Source organism: Meriones unguiculatus, chromosome 19 (assembly GCF_030254825.1).
Source record: "Meriones unguiculatus strain TT.TT164.6M chromosome 19, Bangor_MerUng_6.1, whole genome shotgun sequence".
NCBI lineage: Eukaryota > Metazoa > Chordata > Mammalia > Rodentia > Muridae > Meriones > Meriones unguiculatus.
This window is the reverse complement of record NC_083366.1, coordinates 38,195,251-38,217,939: the sequence shown is the minus strand read 5'-3', so window position 1 is coordinate 38,217,939 and position 22,689 is coordinate 38,195,251. Positions and strand designations below refer to the sequence as shown.

General features: G+C 41.9%; 1 protein-coding gene across 1 annotated transcript in view; it reads right to left on the bottom strand.

Moving 5' to 3' along the window:
* The window catches only part of Aoah (acyloxyacyl hydrolase), a 226,754-nt gene that overhangs the window by 16,616 nt on the left and 187,449 nt on the right, over positions 1 to 22,689 (bottom strand). Inside the window, exons 14-19 of the mRNA XM_060372382.1 lie at positions 22,017 to 22,053; positions 20,759 to 20,833; positions 16,021 to 16,193; positions 7,813 to 7,871; positions 7,579 to 7,638; positions 5,381 to 5,477 (exon numbers count right to left, since the gene is read on the bottom strand). Coding sequence (XP_060228365.1) covers positions 5,381 to 5,477; positions 7,579 to 7,638; positions 7,813 to 7,871; positions 16,021 to 16,193; positions 20,759 to 20,833; positions 22,017 to 22,053 — 501 coding nt within the window. The remainder of the gene's footprint in view (positions 1 to 5,380; positions 5,478 to 7,578; positions 7,639 to 7,812; positions 7,872 to 16,020; positions 16,194 to 20,758; positions 20,834 to 22,016; positions 22,054 to 22,689) is intronic.

Sequence of the window (22,689 nt, the reverse complement as noted above, 5' to 3'; positions counted from 1 at the left end):
TGTTGCTGGATCTCTTTGCAGAACAGATAGACAATTCAACCATCAGAATTGGTAACTCATTTCAAAATGAAAAAAAAAAAAGTCATCCCCTCCTATTCCCTTTGGAGGCTAAGCAATCCTATAGTTGTGGGAATTATGAAAGGGAAACACAGCAGGGAGATATAAAGCGAAGGGAGGGGGCATATTTGCTTGCTAAGTTTTGCCATGGAACAGGGTTGTAACGTAGGCATTGAGGGGCTGTTTCCTTCTTGTGGCGTGATGATGAGGATGCTGGAGCCCAGGGAGCCCCTGTACATTGGACAGGGGCTTTAGTAACAAGCTGCTGTCCCAGCCAAGGAATTCTCATTGTCACTCTACTCAAACAGTTCTACATGGTATCAACAATAACGTGTGCCTCCCTCACGGGAAACTTCCATTCTTCCAAACTCTGTTTCAGCTCTGTAGACTTATGCGGCAGAGTCCAGCCTTCAGACTAGCCGGTTTGCCCTATGAAATAATAGTTAATATTGAAAGAACATGGCACACAGTTACCAAGAATACAGGCAGGCAGTCCACAGGAGAAACATTTTTTTTCCACACATTTTTTTGTGTCTTTATAGGTACCGGTTTCTATACAGAGGGAGGCACTTTTACTGTAAAATTATGGGTAGGTAACTCACAGTCAAGACTACAGGTTTTATGTGAACCTCAACTATTACTAGGTGGAATGATTTTTTTTTAATTTTTAATAATTATTCATTACAACTTATTCCCTTTGTATCCTGGCTGTGGCCCCCTCCCTCCTCTCCTCCCAATCTTTCCTCCCTCTCTCCCTCTTCTCCTCCTATGGCCCTCCCCTAGTCCACTGATAGGGGAGATCTTCCTCCCCTTCTCTCTGACCCTAGCCTATCAGGTCTATTCAGGGTTGGCTGCATTTTCTTCCTCTGCGGCTTGACAAGGCTGCAATCCCCAGAGGAAGGTGATCAGAGAGCCAGCCACTGAGTTCATGCCTCAGACAGCCCCTGCTCCCCTTACTAGGGAATCCACTTGGAGACTGAGTCTATGGGCTACATCTGTGCAGGGGTTTTATGGCCTCTCCATGCGTGGTCTTTGGTTGAGGTATCAGTCTCTGCAGGGCCCCCAGGGCCCAGTTTTTTTTTTTTTTTTGGCTTTGTTGGTCTCCTTTTGGAGCTCCTGTCCCCTCCAGGTCTTTCTATCTCCCCCTTCTTTCATAAAATTCCGTGCACTCTGCCCAAAGTTTGGCTATGAGTCTCAGCCTCTGCTTCAATACCTTGATCAGTAGAGCCTTTCAGAGGCTGTCTGTGGTAGGCTCCTGTCCTTTTCCCTGTCTTCTGCTTCCAATGTCTACTGCATTTGCCCTTCTGAATGAGGACTGAGAATCTTCCCTAGGGTCTTCTTTGTTGTTTAGCTTCTTTAGGAGTATAGATTTTAGTATGTTTATCCTATATTATATGGCTAATATCCACTTATGAGAGTATCTACAATGTGTGCCTTTCTGCTTCTGGGATACCTCACTCAAGATGATCTTTTCTAGTTCCCACCATTTGCTTGCACATTTCATGATTTCCTTGTTTTTAATTGCTGAATAGTTTTCCATTGTGTAAATGTACCACAATTTCTGTGTCCAATCCTCCACTGAGGGACATCTGGGTTGTTTCCAGGTTCTGGCTATTACAAATAGAGCTGCTATGAACATGGTTGAACATGTCCTTGTGTATTTGAGCATATTTTGGATATATGCTTAGGAGTGGTGTAGCTGGATCTTGAAGTAGCGCTGTTCCTAATTTTCTGAGAAAGCGCCAGGTTGATTCCAAAGTGATTGTACAAGTTTACATTCTCACCAGCACTGGAGGAGGGTTCCCCTTTCTCCACATCCTCTCCAGCATGTTTGTCACTTGAGTTTTTGATCTTAGCCATACTGGTGGGTGTATAGTGAAATCTCAGGGTCATTTTGATTTGCATGCAATGATTCTTTGTGACAATTTCATGATATGATTCGACTTTTTCAGAACTGCAACAGTAGATATAGCATTTTTTTCCTCAATTGATTTTAGAGTGGGAGGGCACATGAAAGTCAATATGGCAAATTGGTCTTTCTCATTTGTGTGTGTGTGTGGGGGGGGTTGGAAAATCTTGAGACAAAGCTTCTCACTGAATCTGGAGCTCACCAGTTTGTCTTGCCTCTCTGGTGAAAGAGCTTCTGGGATCTGTCTAGACACATGCCATTGTACCCCACTCATATGTGGGTGCTGAGGATCTGAACTCAGGTCCACACGCTTATGTAGCAGGCACTTTTCCAGCACAGCTATCCCCCAGTCCTTCCTATTTGTGCTTTGTAAGAAATAAATTTAGCTTCTTGAAAGATCATGGAGCATCTGTTGGGATTTGGTGCATAATATATTTTCTTTATCTGTAAGTCAGACAAATTCCATTCACCGACATCTTTTCAAAGAACCTCAGAAACAGTGGAGATTTATAGGGCATGTGGTAGCTCTTCCTTTGATGAATTGCAAGCTAGCTGATATTTAAAATAGAAATCTGCATTCATACCGGGGAGGGAACAAAGGGCCTAAGTTTACTACAGCTGGGCTGTCTTTGAAGCCAAGGGCAGTAGGAGGTGTATTTAAACTGTCAACATGAAAGCAGCCTTATCAGCCAAGTGGTGTTTTCTCTCCACCACTGGGAAGGTGAAGTAGAGAGGGAAAGAATGTTGCATGATCAAGTTGACATTTTTTGGAGGCGAGTTTGCTACTTCTGATTAGTTCATAACCAGTTGGAGAATGAGTCAGCAAAAAGACAAAAACAAAAAACCAAAAAACAGAACAAAACAATAAAACGACATCAGCGCATGAGCTGTCTGTCCCCTTTCAGTGCTGGACCCAGGCTGTCACAATGGAGAACAAACAGGTCTCCAAGTGACAGGGATGCTCAGCTATGAAGTTTTCTGTCACAAGAACATGCAATTGTGAATTTCAGCTCACAGTTGGAGGGCTTTGGTGGTGTGGTAGTCAGCTCTCACACAGTGTGGAAAGAAGGACGATGTTCACAGGACTCCAGACTGCACATTTAATAAATGCCTCTACCGAGTTTCGCTTCTGATGAAAGGACATCTGGGTGATAATGAGCTACATTTATACCATACCCTCCTCAGGGAACTTGGGGAAGCATTTCCTTAGGTATGAATGATGACAGGAGGTGTTTGGACACACACATGAAAGAGAATGCTTATAAGGAAGACTATAGGGGTGCATTACACTCAGTGATAAAGAAGCCAGTGGATGATGCCAGCTAACAGTTACAGGGTCCTTGCTGGTCTACAATTCTGTGATCTGTGCCTGAACTGAGATAAGAACACGGTTATAAATTCTAGGCTCTTTCTACAATTGCAAGTTACAAGCAGGGTGGTAATGCGCTGCCATGATATCTAGGATGGGAAGTTACCCCCAGAAATTGATCTGGAGTGGACGATCCTTCTATCTAATCTAATAAATGTTAGGATTTCAAGTCTAAAATTCTTAACTTGGCCACAAGCCAAGACGTTATAATAGTTCCTGAAAGGGTGATAAAAATTCTGGCCCTCTCAGAAGCAACCATGGCAGTGCGTAGTCATTAAATGTTGCATGAGGTGTTCTTACGGACACATCCCAGAACACCTTTCTCTGCCTCTACTCTCTCTTTTGCTATGTGCATATGTTGACCCTGTTCAGGTGCTTGGCGACTTCAGATGGACAAGAAAGAACTGGCAAAGCTGGATCTTCACACTTGTTTTAAAAAAATGGTGGAGGGATTATGAAACAGGAAAATGATTACACTGTTGATAGGAATTTCCAAGCAAGGGACTTAATACTTATATGTGGGAAATGGTTGGTGGAAGAAACAAAGACGTTTTCTTCAGTGGTGTAGCCATGGCTAAGGTGCATCTGTTTCTGTAAGTGAATTCCCACCCAAGCACCTGCAAAAACCCCTAACCAAACCCGTTGTGCCCCACATAGACATAGGGATGTGAAACTAAGGGGCAACTAGCTGGAAATTGGAAGAGTATTGATTGGGTGTGGGAGGAGGACAAGAGAAAGTAGTGGGAGGTGAATATGACTGAAATCTATTATGTGCAGGTTCGAAATTTCATAATGAAACCATTATTATGCATAATTAATGCATGCTAATAAAAACACTTAAAACCGAGTCCCCTCTTGGAGGTTTGGGACCTGAGAGGTGAGAGATGCCCAGTGAATTGCCTGAAGCACCAGAGATAATGAGTGACAGTTGTAGAAATCACCCTGGACAATAAAAAATGTCCCACGTGGATGTTAGACATTATTAGATTTTTAATAACTTTGCTCACATTCAAGGATGGTAATGATCAAAGATCACTTGGAGGTGCATTTGTTTACACCGAGAAGTCATTAATAAGTCTTTAACTCTGCATTTTAATGAGAGGTTATTTATCAAAAATGTCTCTCCCCATGAGAGAGATGTGTCATGTAAGCAGGAAATCTGGTAAAGACAGATCAGTCTTGTTGAAAGGATGTTCAGAGCTGAAGGATTAGAGTCTGCAATGCAAAACGTGTCAGCTAATGTAATATTCAATAATTCATGATGGCCATCTGCTCCACTCCAGATGCCTGGGCTGGGTGCTGTGGGGCTGTGGGTGAGGGACAGAGATGAGAAATCTCCCCTTTGCTGCACACATTGAAGCATTTCATTAGCATCATCTCAGCTGGCAGTCAACCAACAGGGGCTTTTCTAGTGCAGAAAAATTGCTTAACAATGAAAATTAATCTTGGGAAGGTTTTAATCAATAAATAGTTTTTTTTGTTGTTGTTTTGTTTTGTTTTTTGAAAGTCAAGATGTAAAGGATAAATCAGTGGCTCCAGTTAGCAAGCCTGAGTCTGTGTGGCCGCTTGTCAGTGACAAAATGCAATAAATGAAAAAAAAATTCTTCCCAGAGGATCTACTTTTTTTTTTTTTTTTGTCTCCCTCTAAGAGCTTTTGATTAGTTTCAGGTCTGGGCTTATTAAAAGTAGTCTACCACAGGAGGCACGGTCTCACTTTTCCCTTCTGTCCCCTCTAGTTTTAGCACACACATGAGCATAGGTGATCTCATTAGCCTGGAGACTTCCAGCCCCAATTCTCCCCAATGGGCTACCATTCCTGTTGCCTGAGAGACTTTTACGATGAAGTGAGGAGGTGCTGTTGAGTCTCAGACTGTCAGAAAATGCCTCATGCTTTTTCTTTCCTCAATGCTGAGCACTACCATGTCAGGTAGGCAGGGCTGACCCTGCCTTGTCTGCTCTGTGTGCTTTGTAACACGGCCCCCCACCCCTTCCTGCAGCTGGGGGGAAGGGGTTGTCTACTGTCAAGACAACAGCAAGCCACTTACTTTCGTGGAAGTCGAAATCCATGTAGAAAAGACTGAAGTTCGAGAATGTCTTGGTGGCTGCAATTTTTTTCAGTGTATTGGAGAGTTGTTCTGCTCTCTGAATACAAGGGAAACAGAGAATTCCGTGAAACCTCAACTTTGACTTTCATGAGACAATTCAGGCAGAAAAAGAAATTGATTTTCCACACACCACTCCACTTTACTATCTCCAAGCCATCAGCAGAAAACAGCTCTGCACATTAAAGTGTATTCATGTGCAAATGACCAGTGAACACGAAAAATGTTACCATTCATTACAAGTCAAACCAGTGTAAATTAAAGTAATAAGAATCTACTTTTTTCTGCATGGGTTTGTCAAAGATGAGATGAACAACCTTGACGTTACTGAATGTCAGAGGGTGAATGAATGAAAACGTAGGTTAGTTTCATCGTTTAGACAATAGCTTGGCAATATGGACCAAATCCTTAGCATGACCACCAATATGACTCATAGGAACTTGTGTATAGGAAATAGAGACGACACAAACCATACGTCTTGTTATTCGTCATGATGAAGAACTGGAAATAACTGTGTGTCTAACTACAGAAAAGGACGGAATACATTTTGCCACGCTGGCATGCTGGACGATTGCAAAACAATTGTACAATTATAATGTGGATGGAGGAACAATTTGTAAACACTGGAATTTGTATGTGTATTCTCAATCTAGTAGGCAAAACCCCCAGATGCTTATCTTTTAAAGTGATACTAGGCACTCACATACTGATACATCAATGTTTTTTTTTTCTCTGTGTGCACATGTACCTATCTGTCTGTAGGTATGTATGTACATATGCATACATGTGTTTAGAGGCCAAACGATGGCCTCAGACATTACTGCTTAGGATCCATTCACATTTGTTATGGAGAGGAGCTTCATTGGCCTGGATTTGTTCACTGGGTTAGGTTGGCTGGATGGCTAGTGAACCCCAGGGGTTCTCTTGACTCCACCTTCCCAGCACGGAGATTACAGGTGTATGTCACTGCCTTAGCTTTCTCACATGGGTGCTAGGGATTGAACTCAGGTCCTCATGATCACATGGCAAGCACTTCACCGACTGATGGTGCTGTCTCCCCAGCCTGAATTTGTGTGTGTTTGTGTATTGTATGTGCACGTGTGTCTGTGTGTGTGCAAGTGTGTGTGTGTGCACGGGCACTGAGATCAGAGAAAGATGTTGGGGGCTTGCCTTGTCACTGGTCACTCTGCCTTACTGCCATGAGACAGGTTCTCGTATTGAACCTGGAGGCAGGCGGGCAGCTAGCCCGCCTGAGTGATTTGTCTCTGTTCCTCATGGCACTGCTGTTACGGGCCCCTGTGCAGCCATGCCCAGCGCTTTATGTTTGTGTTAGTGATTTGAACTCAGGCTCTCAAACTTGTGCAGCAAATGCTCTTAGCTACTAAACCATCTTCCAGCCCCAAAGTTATAGTTCAGTCCTCAAACTTGTTACCCTCCTGCCTCTGCCTCTTCAGCATAGCTTACCAATGTGTACCATCACAGCTGGCTGCAGCCCAATTTTTGTTGCTGCTCTTTGTAGATTTTTATAGTTTTCATGTTTCCAAAATCAAAATATATATTTTTAACTTTTAATCTCACAGCGTATTTTTTTTATTTGCAAGTTCTTTACAATAAAGTTTTATTAACAAAATATGCAGGTGGTGGGTCATGCCTGAAATGTCAGTTCTCAGGAAACTGAGGCGAGAAAGAAAATTTCTCTTTGAAGCAAGCCTTGTTTGTCTCAAAAATTAAAAAATACAAACATTTCAATAATTTTTCATAAAGATAATTTACCACATTTGAACAAAGCATAAGATGTTTTGCTTGGGAAAGGGACTCTTTCAGACATGTGATGTGCCCAGCCACACATAAGGCTTAACTTTCTCAACGCCCTAGTTCAATACCTCAGGTTACTTTACTAGCTGAGTGTGTACATGCGTTCATATGTGAGAAACGTGCACTCACATGTGGACATTAAGAGAGGCAGTCATAGGAAGAGGTGGAGGCAGACAGGACACATGTAAGGTCGTTTGGCATTTCCGGCTTCCCAAACACGAGTCCTTGTTATTTGTTATATGATGGTTGGAGGTCATCATGCTGTGGCATCCCCTCCCGAGGGAAAAGCCCCAGCAAACCCAGCGACGGGGAAAGCAACCGCATACCTCTGAGGTGAGAGTCCGGAGAGTCTTGTTGGAAGACATCCAGCCGTTACAGGGATTGAGCTGAGAGGTGAAGAGCATGCTGGTTAAAGAGGTGTAGTCATAATAAGAGGTCTGTGTACGGCTGCCCACACGCGTGTGCATATGAGTGTATGAGTGTGAGTGTGTACGTGTGTGCATGTGTGTATGCATGTATATGTGCATGATGAGGCTGTGGGGGCAGACCCCTGGGCTTACCTGGAGACAGCTCAGGAAGGAGAAGAACTGTGCATAGGTCACATCTTTGTTTAGCTGGCCTGGAAGACAGAGGTCTGATATGTCATATGGAATCAGATATCCATGCTCAGAGACATTTGTGGGTGTCCCCACCTGCCTTTCTGGTGGTGGCATTTGTCCTGATTTGAATGTGTCACTCGGCCTAGCTTTGACGAACAGGAAAGGGCCCAAGGGAGTCTAGGCCCATTTTAGCCTGGGAGAGCACTGGCCTCATCTAATCTCTACAGGAAGGGATAGGGTCTTTTACAGTTCTAAATGGACCAGAGTGACCCGAACAAAGCATATCGCCAGGCAGCCCCTTCTTCTTGGTAATGTCATGAGATTCCAAGTTTCTGTGAGGCCCCGTTTAAGGTGGGGATTGACTTTCTGAGCTTATGAAACACATAGGACTGACCCAGTTGTTCATGCTGAGAAACGGGCATTGAGAATGTCTGAAATTCTGAACCAAAACCCTTCAAATATGGCTGAGGGAGCTCTGTAACGCGTGGGTGGGATGGCAATGCTAGCTCTTTTTTTTTTCTGTCTCTCTTAATGACAGTGAGTTAACTTTTCTGTGGTTTTTTTTTATTGAGTCCTAGTTAGGAAATACATTTTGTGGTTATTTTTTGATTCAGGTTAAAGAGGTACACAAGAATGAAGGGGGAAATGCTCAGAGACTCTTATAATTTGTATATGAAATCTGTCCCATCCCATGTCTGAAACACTTCTTCCCCAGCCCGTGACACTGTCTTACTCCTAGCTGCAGGAAGTACGTCATTAGGAGTGCATCTTTAAAGGTTATACCTGGTTTCCAGTTTCCTCTTTTCTAAGTCTGCTTCCTGTTACTGAGCCATCAGTTAAGGACCCCCATCTCCTTCACTCGCCTCCACTGCTATGACATCTGCCTGGGGACCAAGCACTAAGGACTGAATCTTCCACACGATAAGCACAAATAGACAATTTTATTTTTATCCTGTGTTTGTCTCAGGTGTTATGTCACAATGGTGAAAAGGCCCTGGAGGCTGTACAGAAACCTTTGGAGCACTAACCACAGACACTGAGATGTTGCCTTTCTTCCTGCGCTGCCCCTCTCCCTTTTTATTTATTTTATTATTAGTTACATTTTATTAACTCTGTATCCCAGCTGTATACCGCTCCCTCATTCCTTCCCAATCCTACCCCCCTTCCCTCATCTCCACCCTGTCCCTTTCCAAGTCCACTGCTTGGGGAGGACCTCCTCCCCTTTCATCTGATCTTGTTTTATCAGGTATCTTCAGGACTGGCTGTAAAGTCCTCCTCTGTGGGCTAGCAAGACTGCTCCTCCCTTGGGGGGTGGGGAGGTCAAAGAACCTGCCATTGAGTTCCTGTTAGAAATAGTCCCTGTTCCCCTTACTATGAGAAACCAATTGGTTACTGAGCTACCACAGGCTACATCTGAGCAGAGGTTCTAGGTTATATCCATACATGGTCCTTGGTTGAGTGTCAGTCTCAGAAAAGACCCCTGTGCCCAGATATATTTGGTCCTTGTGGAGCTCCTATCTTTTCCACATCATACTGACTCCCCCTTCTTTCATATGATTCCCTGCACTCTGCTGAAGGTTTGGTTATGAGTCTTAATATATGCTTTGATACACTGCTAGGTAGAGTCTTCCAGAAGCCCCCTGCGGTAGGCTCCTGTCCTGTCACTTGTTTTCTCCTATGTCCAATGCACATCCCATTTATTTTTCTAAGTGAGGATTGATCATCTTACCCCATGTCCTCTTTCTTGTTTATCTTCTTTAGGCATATAGATTTCATTATGTTTATCATATCTTGTAGGACTATATAAGTGAGTATATACCATATGTGTCTTTCTCCTTCTAGGATACTTCACTCAAAATGATCTTTTCTAGATCCAACCAATTGCTTGCAAATTTCATGATTTCCTTGTTTTTTATTGCTGAGTAGTATTTCATTGTGTAAAAATACCACAATTTCTGTATCCATTCCTCCGTTGATGGACATCTAGGTTGTTTCCAGGTTCTGGCTATTACAAATAAAGCTGCTACAAACATGGCTGAGCAAATGTCCTTGTTGTGTACTTGAGCAAATTTTGGGTATATGCTTAGCAGTGGTATAGCTGGGTCTTGAGGAAGCACTATTCCTAATTGCCTGAGAAAGCGCCAGATTGATTTCCAAAGTGGTTGTACCAGTTTCCATCCCCACCAGCAATGGAGGAGGGTTCACCTTTCTCTACAACCTCTCCAACATGTGTTGTCATTTGAGTATTTGATTTTAGCCATTTTGGTGGGTGTAAGGTGAAAACTCAGGGTTGTTTTGATTTGCATCTCTCTGATGGCTAAGGATGTTGAGCATCTTTTTAAGTGTTTCTCTGCCATTGTACATTCCTTTACAGAGAATTCTCTGTTTAGCTCTGTACCCCATATTTTAATTGGATTACTTGATTTATTGCTTTTTAACTTCTTTAGCTCTTTATATATTCTGGATAACAGCCCTCTGTCAGATATAGGGTTGATGAAGATCCTTTCCCAGTCTGTAGGCTGTTTGTTTTGTTTTGACGACAGTGTCTTTTGCTTTACAGAAGCTTTTCAGTTTCATGAGGTCTCATTTATTGATTGTTGCTCTTAGAGCCTGTGCTGTTGGTGTTCTCTTCAGGAAGTTGTCTCCTGTGCCAATGAGTTCTAGGCTCTTCCCCACTTTTTCTTCTAACAGTTTTAGTGTATCTGGTTTTATGTTAAGCTCTTTGATCCACTTGGACTTTAGTTTTGTACAGGGTGATAAATATGGATCTATTTTCATTTGTCTGCATGTAGACATCCAGTTGGACCAGCACCATTTGTTGAAGATGCTGTCTTATTTCCATTGAATGGTTTTGGCTTCTTTGTCAAAAATCAAGTATTCATAGGTGTGTAGGTTTATTTCTGGGTCTTCTATTTAGTTCCATTGATCCTCCTTTCTGTTTCTATGCCAATACCATTCAGTTTTTATTACTATTGCTCTATAGTACAGCTTGAGATCAGGGATGGAGATACCTCCATATGATCTGTTGTTGTACAGGATCATTTTGGAGATTCTGGGTTTTTGTTTCTCCATATGAAGCTGAGAATCTTTTTTTTCAAGGTCTGTAAAGAATTGAGTTGGTATTTTGATGGGAATTGCATTGAACCTGTAGATTGCTTTTGGCAGGATGGCCATTTTCACAATGCTAATCCTACCAATCCATGAGCACGGGAGATCTTTCCATCTTCTGATATCTTCTTCAATTTCTTTCTTCAGTTACTTAAAGTTTTTTTCAAACAGGTCTTTCACTTGCTTGGTTAGTGTCACCCCAAGGTACTTTATGTTACTAGTGGCTATTGTGAAGCGTGTTATTTCCTTGATTTCTTATTCGGCCCTTTTGTCTTTGGCATACAGGGTCCCTCTCCCTTTTTACAGCATGTCCCACCCACTCCAGATCAGCCAGTTTCCACGCTGTGAAGGACATAAAAGCCAGCTCCCCCACCCATCTCCATGATGAACAGCTGGTGCTGTGTCCATTAAACACTCTTTTTTTTTTATCAGTTACATTTTATTAACTCTGTATCCCAGCCGTGTCCCGATCCCTCATTCCCTCCCAGTCCCTCCCTCCCTCCCTCCCTCATCTCCACCGTGCCCCTTTCCAAGTCCACTGATGGGGGGGAACCTCCTCCCCATTCATCTGATCCTGTTTTATCAGGTATCTTCAGGACACTCTTATGCTCTCAAAACTTACAGAGGATAACAGAGCTTCTCAGAGTAAAGATCGCAGGCAATGGGACAGAGCCTTGCTTTGTGCTTGTACCTGAGGTCAGTTCTATGGAAAGGCAGAGTTGACATGCTCATCATGGAGGAAACACAATTCCTCTCCAGGTGTGGTGAAGGATGGTCAGATCTAGAGATCCACTGGCTACTATTCCCAGTAAAGTCATAGAGATCTATCAGGTCTCTCTTTGGCATCATCATGTTTTAGATGACTCCAAAGCTTCTGTCCTTGCTTTCAATGTGTGGACTTGGCATGGACCCTGAAGCTCATCTTTCTCCAAATTCCTGCTTCTACCTGCTGAGGTTCAGACTTGTTTTGATTTTCTGCTTCCCCTCTTGATTTTGTTCTCTTTCTCTTTCTCTCTCTCTCTCTTTGTCCATCTCAGCCCCACTCAGCGCAATTGCACTGACAGATACCATCAAGGCCATCCTGGTTCTTCCATGTGCCCCAGTGACTTAGGCTCTTTGCTCTGTGAACTGTAGCCTTTCTTTCTCTACCTTCTGTTAAAAACTCTGTTTCTGTTTGCTTGTTTGTTTTTTGTTTTGTTTTTAAACCTCATTCCAACACCATCTTGTTCTTTGTTGGAATTAGGCCTCGTAGAAGAATTTACATAGCTTGTCTGGCACTAATGTACATTCTCCTTTATCCCCTTTTTCTGCTTAGAGGCTGAAGTCTCTTCACACAAGAGGAAACTATCTGCTCTGAGTAATAGTGCATCCACACTTTCCCTCTTTCAAGCCTTGATTGCTTTGATATCCAGAAGAACGCCATTTTGCCCTGCTCCACGGGTACTGGGAGCATCACTACCAGACAGTCTTTGAAGGTTAAGCCTAGCCACAGCCTTGCTCTACCTGCGTTGCTCTCCCCTTTGCTGTCCTGCCAAGGAAACTGCATATCTCTGGATTAGGGTCCTGGGTATATCCTGATCACTGAGTCCAGTCTCCCTTCCTTTGCCTTCTATTGCTTACTGTCTGAACACTGGCTCCCTCTGAGCCTGCTGGGCAGAAGGATAGGTCTGCTGAACAGGGTGAAGTCCCTATTATATAGTAGAGGACAGTGGGGGAATGTTAACAACTCTTTTTCCTCTATCTTGAATTTGCCAGTTTTAAGGAAGGATACCTCTGGTGTGCTCAAGTAAGAGTGGTTAGGAGTGCTTATAGTGCACGAATGGTCTAAAAGAAAGGAAGAGGAAGTGCAGCATTCTCTCTCTGCTGGCACCAACTCTTTTTCTTTTTTATTAATTACACTTTATTCACTTTGTATCCTCCCATAAGTCCCTCCCTCTTCCCCTCCTGATCCCACCCTCTCACCCCCTTCTTCATGCATGCCCCTCCCCAAGTCCACTGATAGGGGAGGTCCTCCTCTCCTTCCTTCTGATCTTAGTTTATCAGATCTCATCAGGAGTGGCTGCATTGTCATCTTCTGTGGCATGGTAAGGCTGCTTCCCCCTCAGAGGGAGGTGATCAAAGAGCAGGCCAATCAGATTATGTCAGAGGCAGTCCCTCATCCCATTACTATGTAACCCACTTGGACACTGAACTGCCATGGGCTACATCTGTGCAGTGGTTCTAGGTTATCTCCATGCATGGTACCTGGTTAGAGTATGAGTCTCTGGGAAGACACCTGTGTTCAAATTTCTGGTTCTGTTGCTTTTCTTGTGGAGCTCCTGTCTTCTCCAGATCTTACTATTTCCCACTTCTTACATAAGATTCCATGCACTCTGCCCAACAGTTGGCCATAAGTCTCAGCATCTGCTTTGATAGTCTGCAGGGCAGAGCCTTTCAGAAGCCCTCCATGGCAGGTTTCTAGCTTGTTTCCTTTCTTCTTCTTCTTCTTCTGATGTCCATCCTCTTTGCCTTTTGGGATGGGGATTGAGCATTTTAGTTAGGGTCTCTCGATTAGTTTCCTTAGATGTACAGATTTTAATAAGTTTATCCTATATTATGTGTCTATATGAGTAAGTATATACCGTGTGTGTGTTTCTGCTTCTGGGACAGCTCACTCAGTATGATCCTTTCTAGGTTCCACCATTTACCTGCAAATTTCATGATTTCTTTCTTTTTCATTACTGAGTAATATTCCATTGTATAGATGTACCACAATTTCTGCATCCATTCTTCAGTTGAGGGGCATCTGGGCTGTTTCCAGCTTCTGGCTATTACAAATAAAGCTGTTACAAACATGGCTGAGCAAATGTCCTTATTGTGTACTTGAGCCTCTTTTGGATATATACCTAGGAGTGGTATGGCTGGATCTTGAGGAAGCACTATTCCTAGTTGTCTGAGAAAGCGCCAGATTGATTTCCAGAGTGGTTGTACAAGTTTACATTCCCACCAGCAGTGGAAGAGGGTTCCCCTTTCTCCACAACCTCTCCAGCATGTGTTGTCACTTGAGTTTTTGATCTTGGCCATTCTGATGGGTGTAAGGTGAAATCTCAGGGTCGTTTTGATTTGCATTTTCCTGATGGCTAATGACGTTGAGGATTTCTTTAAGTGTTTCTCTGCCATCCTATATTCCTCTACAGAGAATTCTGTTTAGCTCTGTTCCCCATTTTTTAAATTGGATTACTTGGTTTGCTGCTTTTCAGCTTCTTTGTTCCTTATATATACTGGCTATTAGCCCTCTGTCAGAAAAAAGGGTTGGTGAAGATTCTTTCCCAATCTGTAGGCTGTCATTTTGTTTTGATGACGGTGTCCTTCGCTTTACAGAAACTTTTCAGTTTCATGAGGTCCCATTTATTGATTGTTGCTCTTAGAGCCTGTGGCACCAACTCTTGATCATTTATTTTTTTAGATGTTATCATGATTTGTGTTGTTTTTTTTAACCTATTTTTGTTTTCTCATGGAAGAGTTCTGTGTGTTTGTGTTCCCTGGTCAAAAAGACTTCTTAATAAAGCCGCAAGGGACTAGGGGAGGCAGTTTAACGGTGCAGCTAGAACATGTGAGAGTCTGCCTTTGATGCCAGCAGCAAAATGAAAATAAAATCCAGTGGTAGACAATGGGACTGTCCACAGTGACCAGTGACCAGTGTTTGTGTGTGTTCAGTTGCTACGTGCTTGCACCCATAGATGCCAAAGTCTCTCTCTAAAGATTAAAGAGTGAGCGTTTATACTTTAGATGGCTAGAACACATAGTTTGTATGTTAGAAATTTATAAATTCCTTACAATAGTCTGATATTTATATTCATTTATCTATAACTCTCATATTTAGAATATCTATCATTTATCCTCTCTACCTACATATTTTTTATTTCTCTCTTTCTTTCAATCTTTGCCTATAAGGGTAAGAAGCTTTATGAGCAGGAAAGCTCTGCTCTCTTTAGGTCAGGCAGGCCAGTACTTTGTTTGGATAATATTTGTGATACACTTTCATGGAGCAAATGGCTGTGAGTCTGAATGTAGATACCTACTTTTTTCCTCCAGCAAAGAGACTAGAGATCTGATTATCAGTTCTTTTTCTCCATGTAAACAGGGTGGAAATTTTTAAGGAAGTAGGGGAATTAGCTTAAGCAGGAACTACAGGAGGAAGAGGAGGAGGAGGAAAAGGAGGAAGGGAGGAGAAAATGAGGAGGAAAAATAAAAAAGTTCATAGATGTTATGTCCTCAAGGGGAAGCTCTGGCTTATTTTCAAAGAGGAACCACCCATAAAAAGAAGATTTTACTAATTTACATACATATACATTCCACATAGGAATCTCTTAAATTATCCTTAAATCTTTTTTAGGTCCCAGTCCAGTCTGCACTCTGATTAATTTATACAGAGCTGGGAGACTGCAAATCTGGTCACTTGGACATATGGGAGATTTACAGCAAAGAAGTTGTCAGAATTATTTCTTCAGTACATTGGTGTTTTTCTTTTTGAATAGCTGTCACCCAGGTCCATCTTGCGAACCTGGCAGAATTATGCTTCTCCTGATAAGAGTACGGGGGATTTAATGGCAGGCCGGGACTTAATGGTGGTTGTGATCCTGTGTTGACCCCTTAAGGATGGACACTGTTTTCTTTGTTGTGGGAATGGAGTCTAATTGGAGCTGTAGCATCAGCAGAACGTTTCTTACCATCTCTTAAATTCAATTATAGTAAAACTTTCTTTCTCATAGTTTCTATCCAGCCTGATTAGCACACTACTTGTCTCTTAGTTGTATTGGAGGGAGCTTTCCTTTAGTTCAGTTCTGCTTTGTGTAACTTAATATTTCCTGAGCAAGCTATTAGTGAATCCCTCATAGCATACATTTTACTACTTTGAATTTCTCCAGCACCCATCACAATACACATCACACAAATTATACATTCACACATTGCACATACACACTTCATGTGTACACACTGCATGCACGCATGCGCATACACACACATCCACAAACACATACACATGGTTAAAGAAGAAAAGAATTTGTAAGCATAATATACCTAGAGGGTGGTATTTGTTGTGCAAACTATCCCAGAGAAAAGTTCCATCTGGCAAGCCATATAAAATAACATGGCTGCCATTGGGCAGGTGGGAATTTAGATGTTTCAGAGTCTGCATGACATTGGAGTACATTTGTTCAGGAGTGGTCATTTCTGCAACTGTGTCCGATTTCCTGTTGGTGGAGGAAACAGAAGGTATCTTGTTTATCAGGACAGTCCCATACAAAACACACTGTATGCTGGTTATTGGTACCATTTTGCAAAGTACTTATGACTTCTTACTTTCCTGGCATATAGGCAGACTGCATTTATTGATGCAGAGAGAGAGAGAGAGAGAGAGAGAGACTTGTGTTCCTAAAGAACATTCAGTGAGTATATCAAGAAGTAAAATTTTATAACTTTATACTATACTAAGACTTTAGAGATGTTTGTTTGTTTCTTTTTTTGTTTTGGATCATAAACTCATTTATCCTGACTCACAGCTACTGAAGAATGTCTGGCATTATTTAAGACTTCTCTCGAGCTTTGAACCCTAACATTTGCCTTTTAAAGATTATACACAGACCACAGTAGGGAGGCAGAACATCACTAAGGAATGAAACTACTTTAAGTGCACTCTCTCTTTTACCCCATATTCTACGTTTTTGTACTAAATTTGGGCTTTCATCATTCTTCTGATAGACTATTATTCTGTTTATTTTTGCAGGGGTATTTACTAATAATCATATTTCATACTACTATCATTCTCTGTTTGGTAGTTGTTGTGCTATGTAGAGCATATTAAAAATAAACCAGAGAAATCTCAAATAAACGACTTAATGATGTACCTTTAGGCTTTGGAAAAAGAAAGCAAGCCAAACTCAAATGCAGTGGATGGACAGAAATAAGTAGAACAAATGCAGATGGACAGAAATAAGTAGAACAAGACAGAAATAAAAAAAAACTACAAAGGATCATTGAAACTTAGATTTGATTCTTTGACAGAACAAGATCAACAAACCCTTAGCCAAACTAATTCAAATAAAGAAAGAGAAAATCAAAATTAATAAAATAGAAATGGAAAGGAAGCTGCTAGAACAGATACCAATGTAATTCAGGAAATCATAAGGATATACCTGGAACATTATGTTTTACTAAATTAAAACATTTGAAAGAAATAGATGAATTTCTGGATACATATAACCTATCAAAGTTAAACCAACATGATACAAATCATTTAAGCACATCTATAACTAATGATATTGTAGCAGTAGCAGAAAGCTGCCCAACAAAGAAAAGTTCAAGACACTTAAGGAAAATCACATATCAATACTTCGCAAATTATTCCATACAATGGTAAAGGAAGAAATTTCCAAGCTCTTTTTTATGAATCCATTAAAACCTAGATAAGGCCTTATCCAAAACAACAACAAAAAATACAGACCAATCTCCGTGACTGACATAGATGGAAATAGTTCAACAAAATACTTGAAAAAAAAAAAAAAAAACAAAACTCAAGAACGCATACAGAATGTGATCACCGTGGTCAAGTTGACTTCATTCCAGAGACGCAAAGATAGCTTGACATATGCAAGCCAAATGAATGTAACATTTACATAGGTTGGCCCAAGGAACTGAACAAATAATTTTAAAGGAAATACAAATGAGCAATAAATATGTTTCAATGTATCCAACCACCTTAGATATGAGAATTAAAACTACTTTGAGGTTCTCCTTCCTCCAAGCTAGAATACTATAATCTGGGACACAGGTCACAATAGATGTCGGTAAAGATGGAGGGAAAAGCTGGTATTCCTCTTCTGTGGGGATGTAAGTAGGCCTAGCCACTGTGAAAACTGATATGGAGGCTTACCAAAAAAAATAAGCATAGAACGACCGTATGACCCAACTAGAGCATTCCTGAACATACACCCAAAGGTCTCTGTATCATACCAAAGGCATGTTTTTACATTCTTGACTATTGATGCTCTTTTCATAATAGTGAGGAATAGAATCACCCTAAATGCCCCTCGGCTGAGGAATGAAAAATGTAATGCACATACACAATGAGGTTTTACTGATCACCCAATGCTTCTGTAGCTCACACACATTTGCTCTCTTTCAAGAGTGTTTCCATTTTTGTGTCACATTAAAGAGTTTCAAGGATATTGAGTCGCCTTCGGCAAATGAGACAGCATCATAGGGGAAGTGTTAGGTGTATCCACATTGCCTTTCTTCCTGAATTCCTGATGCTAAAAGTTGTCTACCGGTCATGCAATTAGAGAACTGAGAGACATATAGCTGCATTATTGAATGAGAGTTGGAACATTACATACATATGTGTGTGTGTGTGTGTGTGTTGAAGGTGTAAAGAAAGAAAAACCAAACTCCTGAAGCGTGTTCCTATACAGAGGCAACCCTCTAGCTTGAGTTTTGTACTGAACCTTTTTGCTCATTCTTGGATATCTACTCCACCTTGATGTTCTGTCATCTGTCTTTCTTTTTCTAACCCCAACCACAGGACATCACAAAGTGGGAACTGCAGAGACATCCCACACTGTCCTTCATCCAAATGCTTGGTGTTTCTCCGCCCAGAGAGATCCCTGTTTGTGTGGGGTAGGGGCATGGGCCTTTAGCTGATGTGTTTGATATTTGGCTGCTTGGAAAAAGGAAAGCAGGACTGGGTTGGAGAGACCTCTGGAAAAATACACAGTCTCATTGATTCTGACTTTTTGAGGGAGCTTCTTTCTGCAGGTACTATATCCATTTGTGAACTGGACTGAAGAGACATTATCTGGCCAGAACAAAGCTTGTTCTTTTTTGCAGTGCAGGCTGAGGAGCACATTTGCTTCTCTGTTGTGAGTTCCCTGAAGTCAGAGACTTGGGCCTTTTGCCCTTGGATCCTAGAGGCTGACCTAGTACATGGTTTATCGATGATGCTTTAAGAAAATGAATGACCTGGAGAAGACAGGGGCACCACGAGGAGAGCAACAGAACCAAACAGTCTGAGCACGGGGGTCTTTTCTGAGACTGATACTCTACCCAAGGACCACTCATGGAGATAGCCTGGAACCCCTGCACAGCTGTATCCCATAGCATTTCAGTGTCCAAGTGGGTTCCATAGTAATGGGGACAGGGACTGTCTGTGACAGGAACTGGTTGGCCTGCTCTTTGATCACCTCCCTCTGAGGTGGGAGCAACCTTACCAGGCTACAGAGGAAGACAATGCAGCCACTCCTGATGAGACCTGTTAGACTAGGATCAGAGGGAACGGGAGGAGGACCTCCCTTATCAGTGGACTGGGGGAAGGGCACAGGAGGGGAAGAGGAAGGGAGGGAAGTACAGGGGGGATACAAAGTGAAAAAACTGTAATTAAATATAAATAAAAAATACAATGGGGAAAATAACACATAGATCATAGTTAATATTGGCTAGAGATTCAGAATTATTTCATATTTGTTTTAAGAATAGGACTAAAGGTCATTTTTGGAAGAAGAATAAAATAAAAATGGATTTTAACTATTACTGAAAAGAAAAAAAGAAAGAAAATGAGTGAATAGTAGAATGTAAAGAAGACCAGAGTGATCCAGGGAAAGAAGACAGAATTTGGTTAGAGATCCTGAAGCTCCTAGCTTTGCTATTCAATGGCAGTAGAACAAATTCCTTTACTTTGTGAACCTGGGTTTCCTCACTTAGAACAAACAGACATACTTGCCTCTTTGGGTTGCTATAGGGATGAAATGAAACAGAAAGGAACATATATCTTGGACCAGGCACAACAGGTCTTAAGTGGCATGTACTCTTTACTGGAAAGTCCTGAGTGACTTATCACAGAAGCAGGGACGTAGCTTTGGGGTCCTGGAGGGACCTAGATCTGGACTGTTTCATGAGCAACTACAGATCATCGAGTGGCATGTCTCACCTTGAACTGGTTGATCTGTCCTTTGTTTAGAGTTCTATGAAAGCAGATGAGCCTTAGCTCTGTTAGGCTTTGTTCTCAGCACAGGCTTGGGAGGCTCAGTGAATGGGTAGGAGAAGGGGAGAACTTCCGCTTTCCAATAATGAGTTATGCTACCTCGAGCAAGTCTCACACTCCTTGTTAGTTTGTCTTTTCTGTTTTCCACAAATACTGGGCACATGGCCACTGAGTGCTGCTCCCGATCCTGTCTCACCTTTTGTTTACGCTTTGGCCACAATCACAGGCCAGATGCCCACACGCAGCATATTTTGAGGGGTGTACATGGGTTTTGATACAGCTCTTCAAATGTTGAGGGATTACTATCACTAATGTTGCAGTTTAGCAAGACCTCTTTTACTTTGGACTATCAGAATAAATAGGATCAGATGTGAGTTACATGTAGTTTCTTTGCAAATGCAAGTCTATGCTGTCTTTTCTGCACAAGGTGGTCAGAATATGAGCATGGCATGAGATGACTGTGCTGTGTTTAAAATGTTGTGGTTTCTAGTCTTGGATCTTGGTGAAACGTATTTCTTATGATATAACCGGTGGTTGTTCCTGGGATGCCTTTTTGTTTTGATGTCAGAATTGAGAGCTAGCAGATCAGATTTAGTTTTTCAGTTTCACAGGCTGTTCCTGTTGATTTGATGTACCCAAGGCTTCCTTCTCAGATAAATTTATTTGACATCTGCACATTATAGTAGACTTGGGTGGAGAGCGGAAGAGGGGAAAAGAGCTAAATTCCAGTTAAATAGGTCCATGATCATCTTAGCATTGTTGGCATTTTTCTCAATGACTTACCCATTGCAGACATCATTTCCAATCATGGCATAAATGACGATGGCTGGATGGTCTAATGCCTGGTCCCTAGACAAACTGAGAAAGCATAGGGTATAGCCTCAATTCAATTTTCCACTAGGAAATGGCACATCAATGCATAATATTGAGTAGTAGGTTGAAATGCCTGCTAAATATACCCACCATCGTCTTCTTAGCATCATTCACAGCACTTAACTATATACAACACTGGTAAGTTAGTTGAGATACTTATGCCCAGTTTCATAGGAAATCCTCAGAGCTGTGGTGGTCTATGCAATTGAAAGAGGCAAGGGTTCCCCAAGGTTTCTGTACAGGACACTACCGCCTCACTTCTTGGGGCAGCCAAAATGGAGTTGGTAGCCAAAATGGAGTGTGTATTGTTTGGTGCTGAGTCTGAGCAGCAGGGTTTTGCCTTCTGGCCTTGGCAGACATGGGTCTAATCTAAAGCTCAGTTTCTCAGAGACTGACCTTGGCAATCCCTGATGGGGATCTCTGTCCCTGAGGACTAGATAATAAACTCTGTACAACCGTGGGAACCAGATAGCAAATTCTGTGTAACCTTGAGTGAATTCTCGGATGCCTTGCCAAATGAAGCTGCTACCGTGAGAACTACTTGTAAATTTCTGCTTTATAAGTGCTGCTTTTCCTATTATTAAATGGCACCTTGATCAGAGTCTTGACTTGGTGTCCTCCTTTTTGTCACCCTGCTCTTTTTTCCCCCTACCCTCACTCAGGTGGTATTTAAGTATTGCTGCAGGAGGCGACAACTTCTGAAATTCAACACCCAAACAGACACAAAAAATTTAACTTGCCAGGCATGATAGCTCAGCACTTGGGAGACTATGGCAGAAGGATTGGACGAGTTTGAGATGAGTCTGGGTGACATAGTTAGCTGTGGGGGCTACAGTGTGAGGCTCTGTCTTAAAAACAAAAACAAAAACAAAACCCCCTCAAAATGGTTGTTTTATTTATAAGCCAGATTATGATGTAATCATTATGTTTTTGCAATTATTTCTATCAGACTTAAATTTTATTCAAGTCAGATTCACTTTATAATGCATTCACACCATACTCAAATGAATCACTTTCCAAGGTTACTGGCCCAAGAAAGAGGATGGTCAGTGTTCGGACTGTGACTAACAAACTATTGATGCTCAATAGAAATGATAATGGGTAATCATTCCTTTCAAGATAAGTAAACCATATTTAAAACAGTTACTTAGAACTATCTTCCACTTACCTTTCTATAAAATTCTTCAGATTTCTGGAAGATGCACCTGAATAATTACAATGAAGAAAAAAACTTGTTAGTGAGTTTCAGTGACACCACTGACATGAGTCTGATTGGCTGAATCCAAACCCCAGTGTTCAGCCATCAGAGGCCATCCAGACCCACTGCTGATGGCGGTTGCTTGCTTCCGGTGATTTTCCGTGCTCTTCTATCTTGGATCTCACCTTCAGGGGTTTTCTGCTTACTTGGCATTGTACTAACAAAACCCAAAGGCCTTTGAATCAGTGGGTTGCCGTAGATGAGTAAATGATTTAGTAGATGTAAGAAAAAGTAACTGTCTCCAAAGAGACAAAGAACCCCAAAAACTAAGGATTAGAGAGACAGAAAAAGGATTCTCTGGGATACACATCTTCCTGGACACCCCCATTTAAGGTCCTTGTACTCAGAACACTGAGACCTGAAGGTAGAAAGCCTCTCTGGACAGTCACATCCCCTCCCAATACCACCCTCCCCCAAGTCCAATGATAAGGGAGGTCTTCCTCCCCTTCCATCTGACCATAGTCTATCAGGCTTTATCAGGACTGGCTTCTTTGTCTTCCTCTCTATGTCCTTTTAGACAAAGATTGTAGACCATTTGTAAGTAGTTGTAGCAAATTAAGAAAAAAAAAAAAAAAAAAAGGCA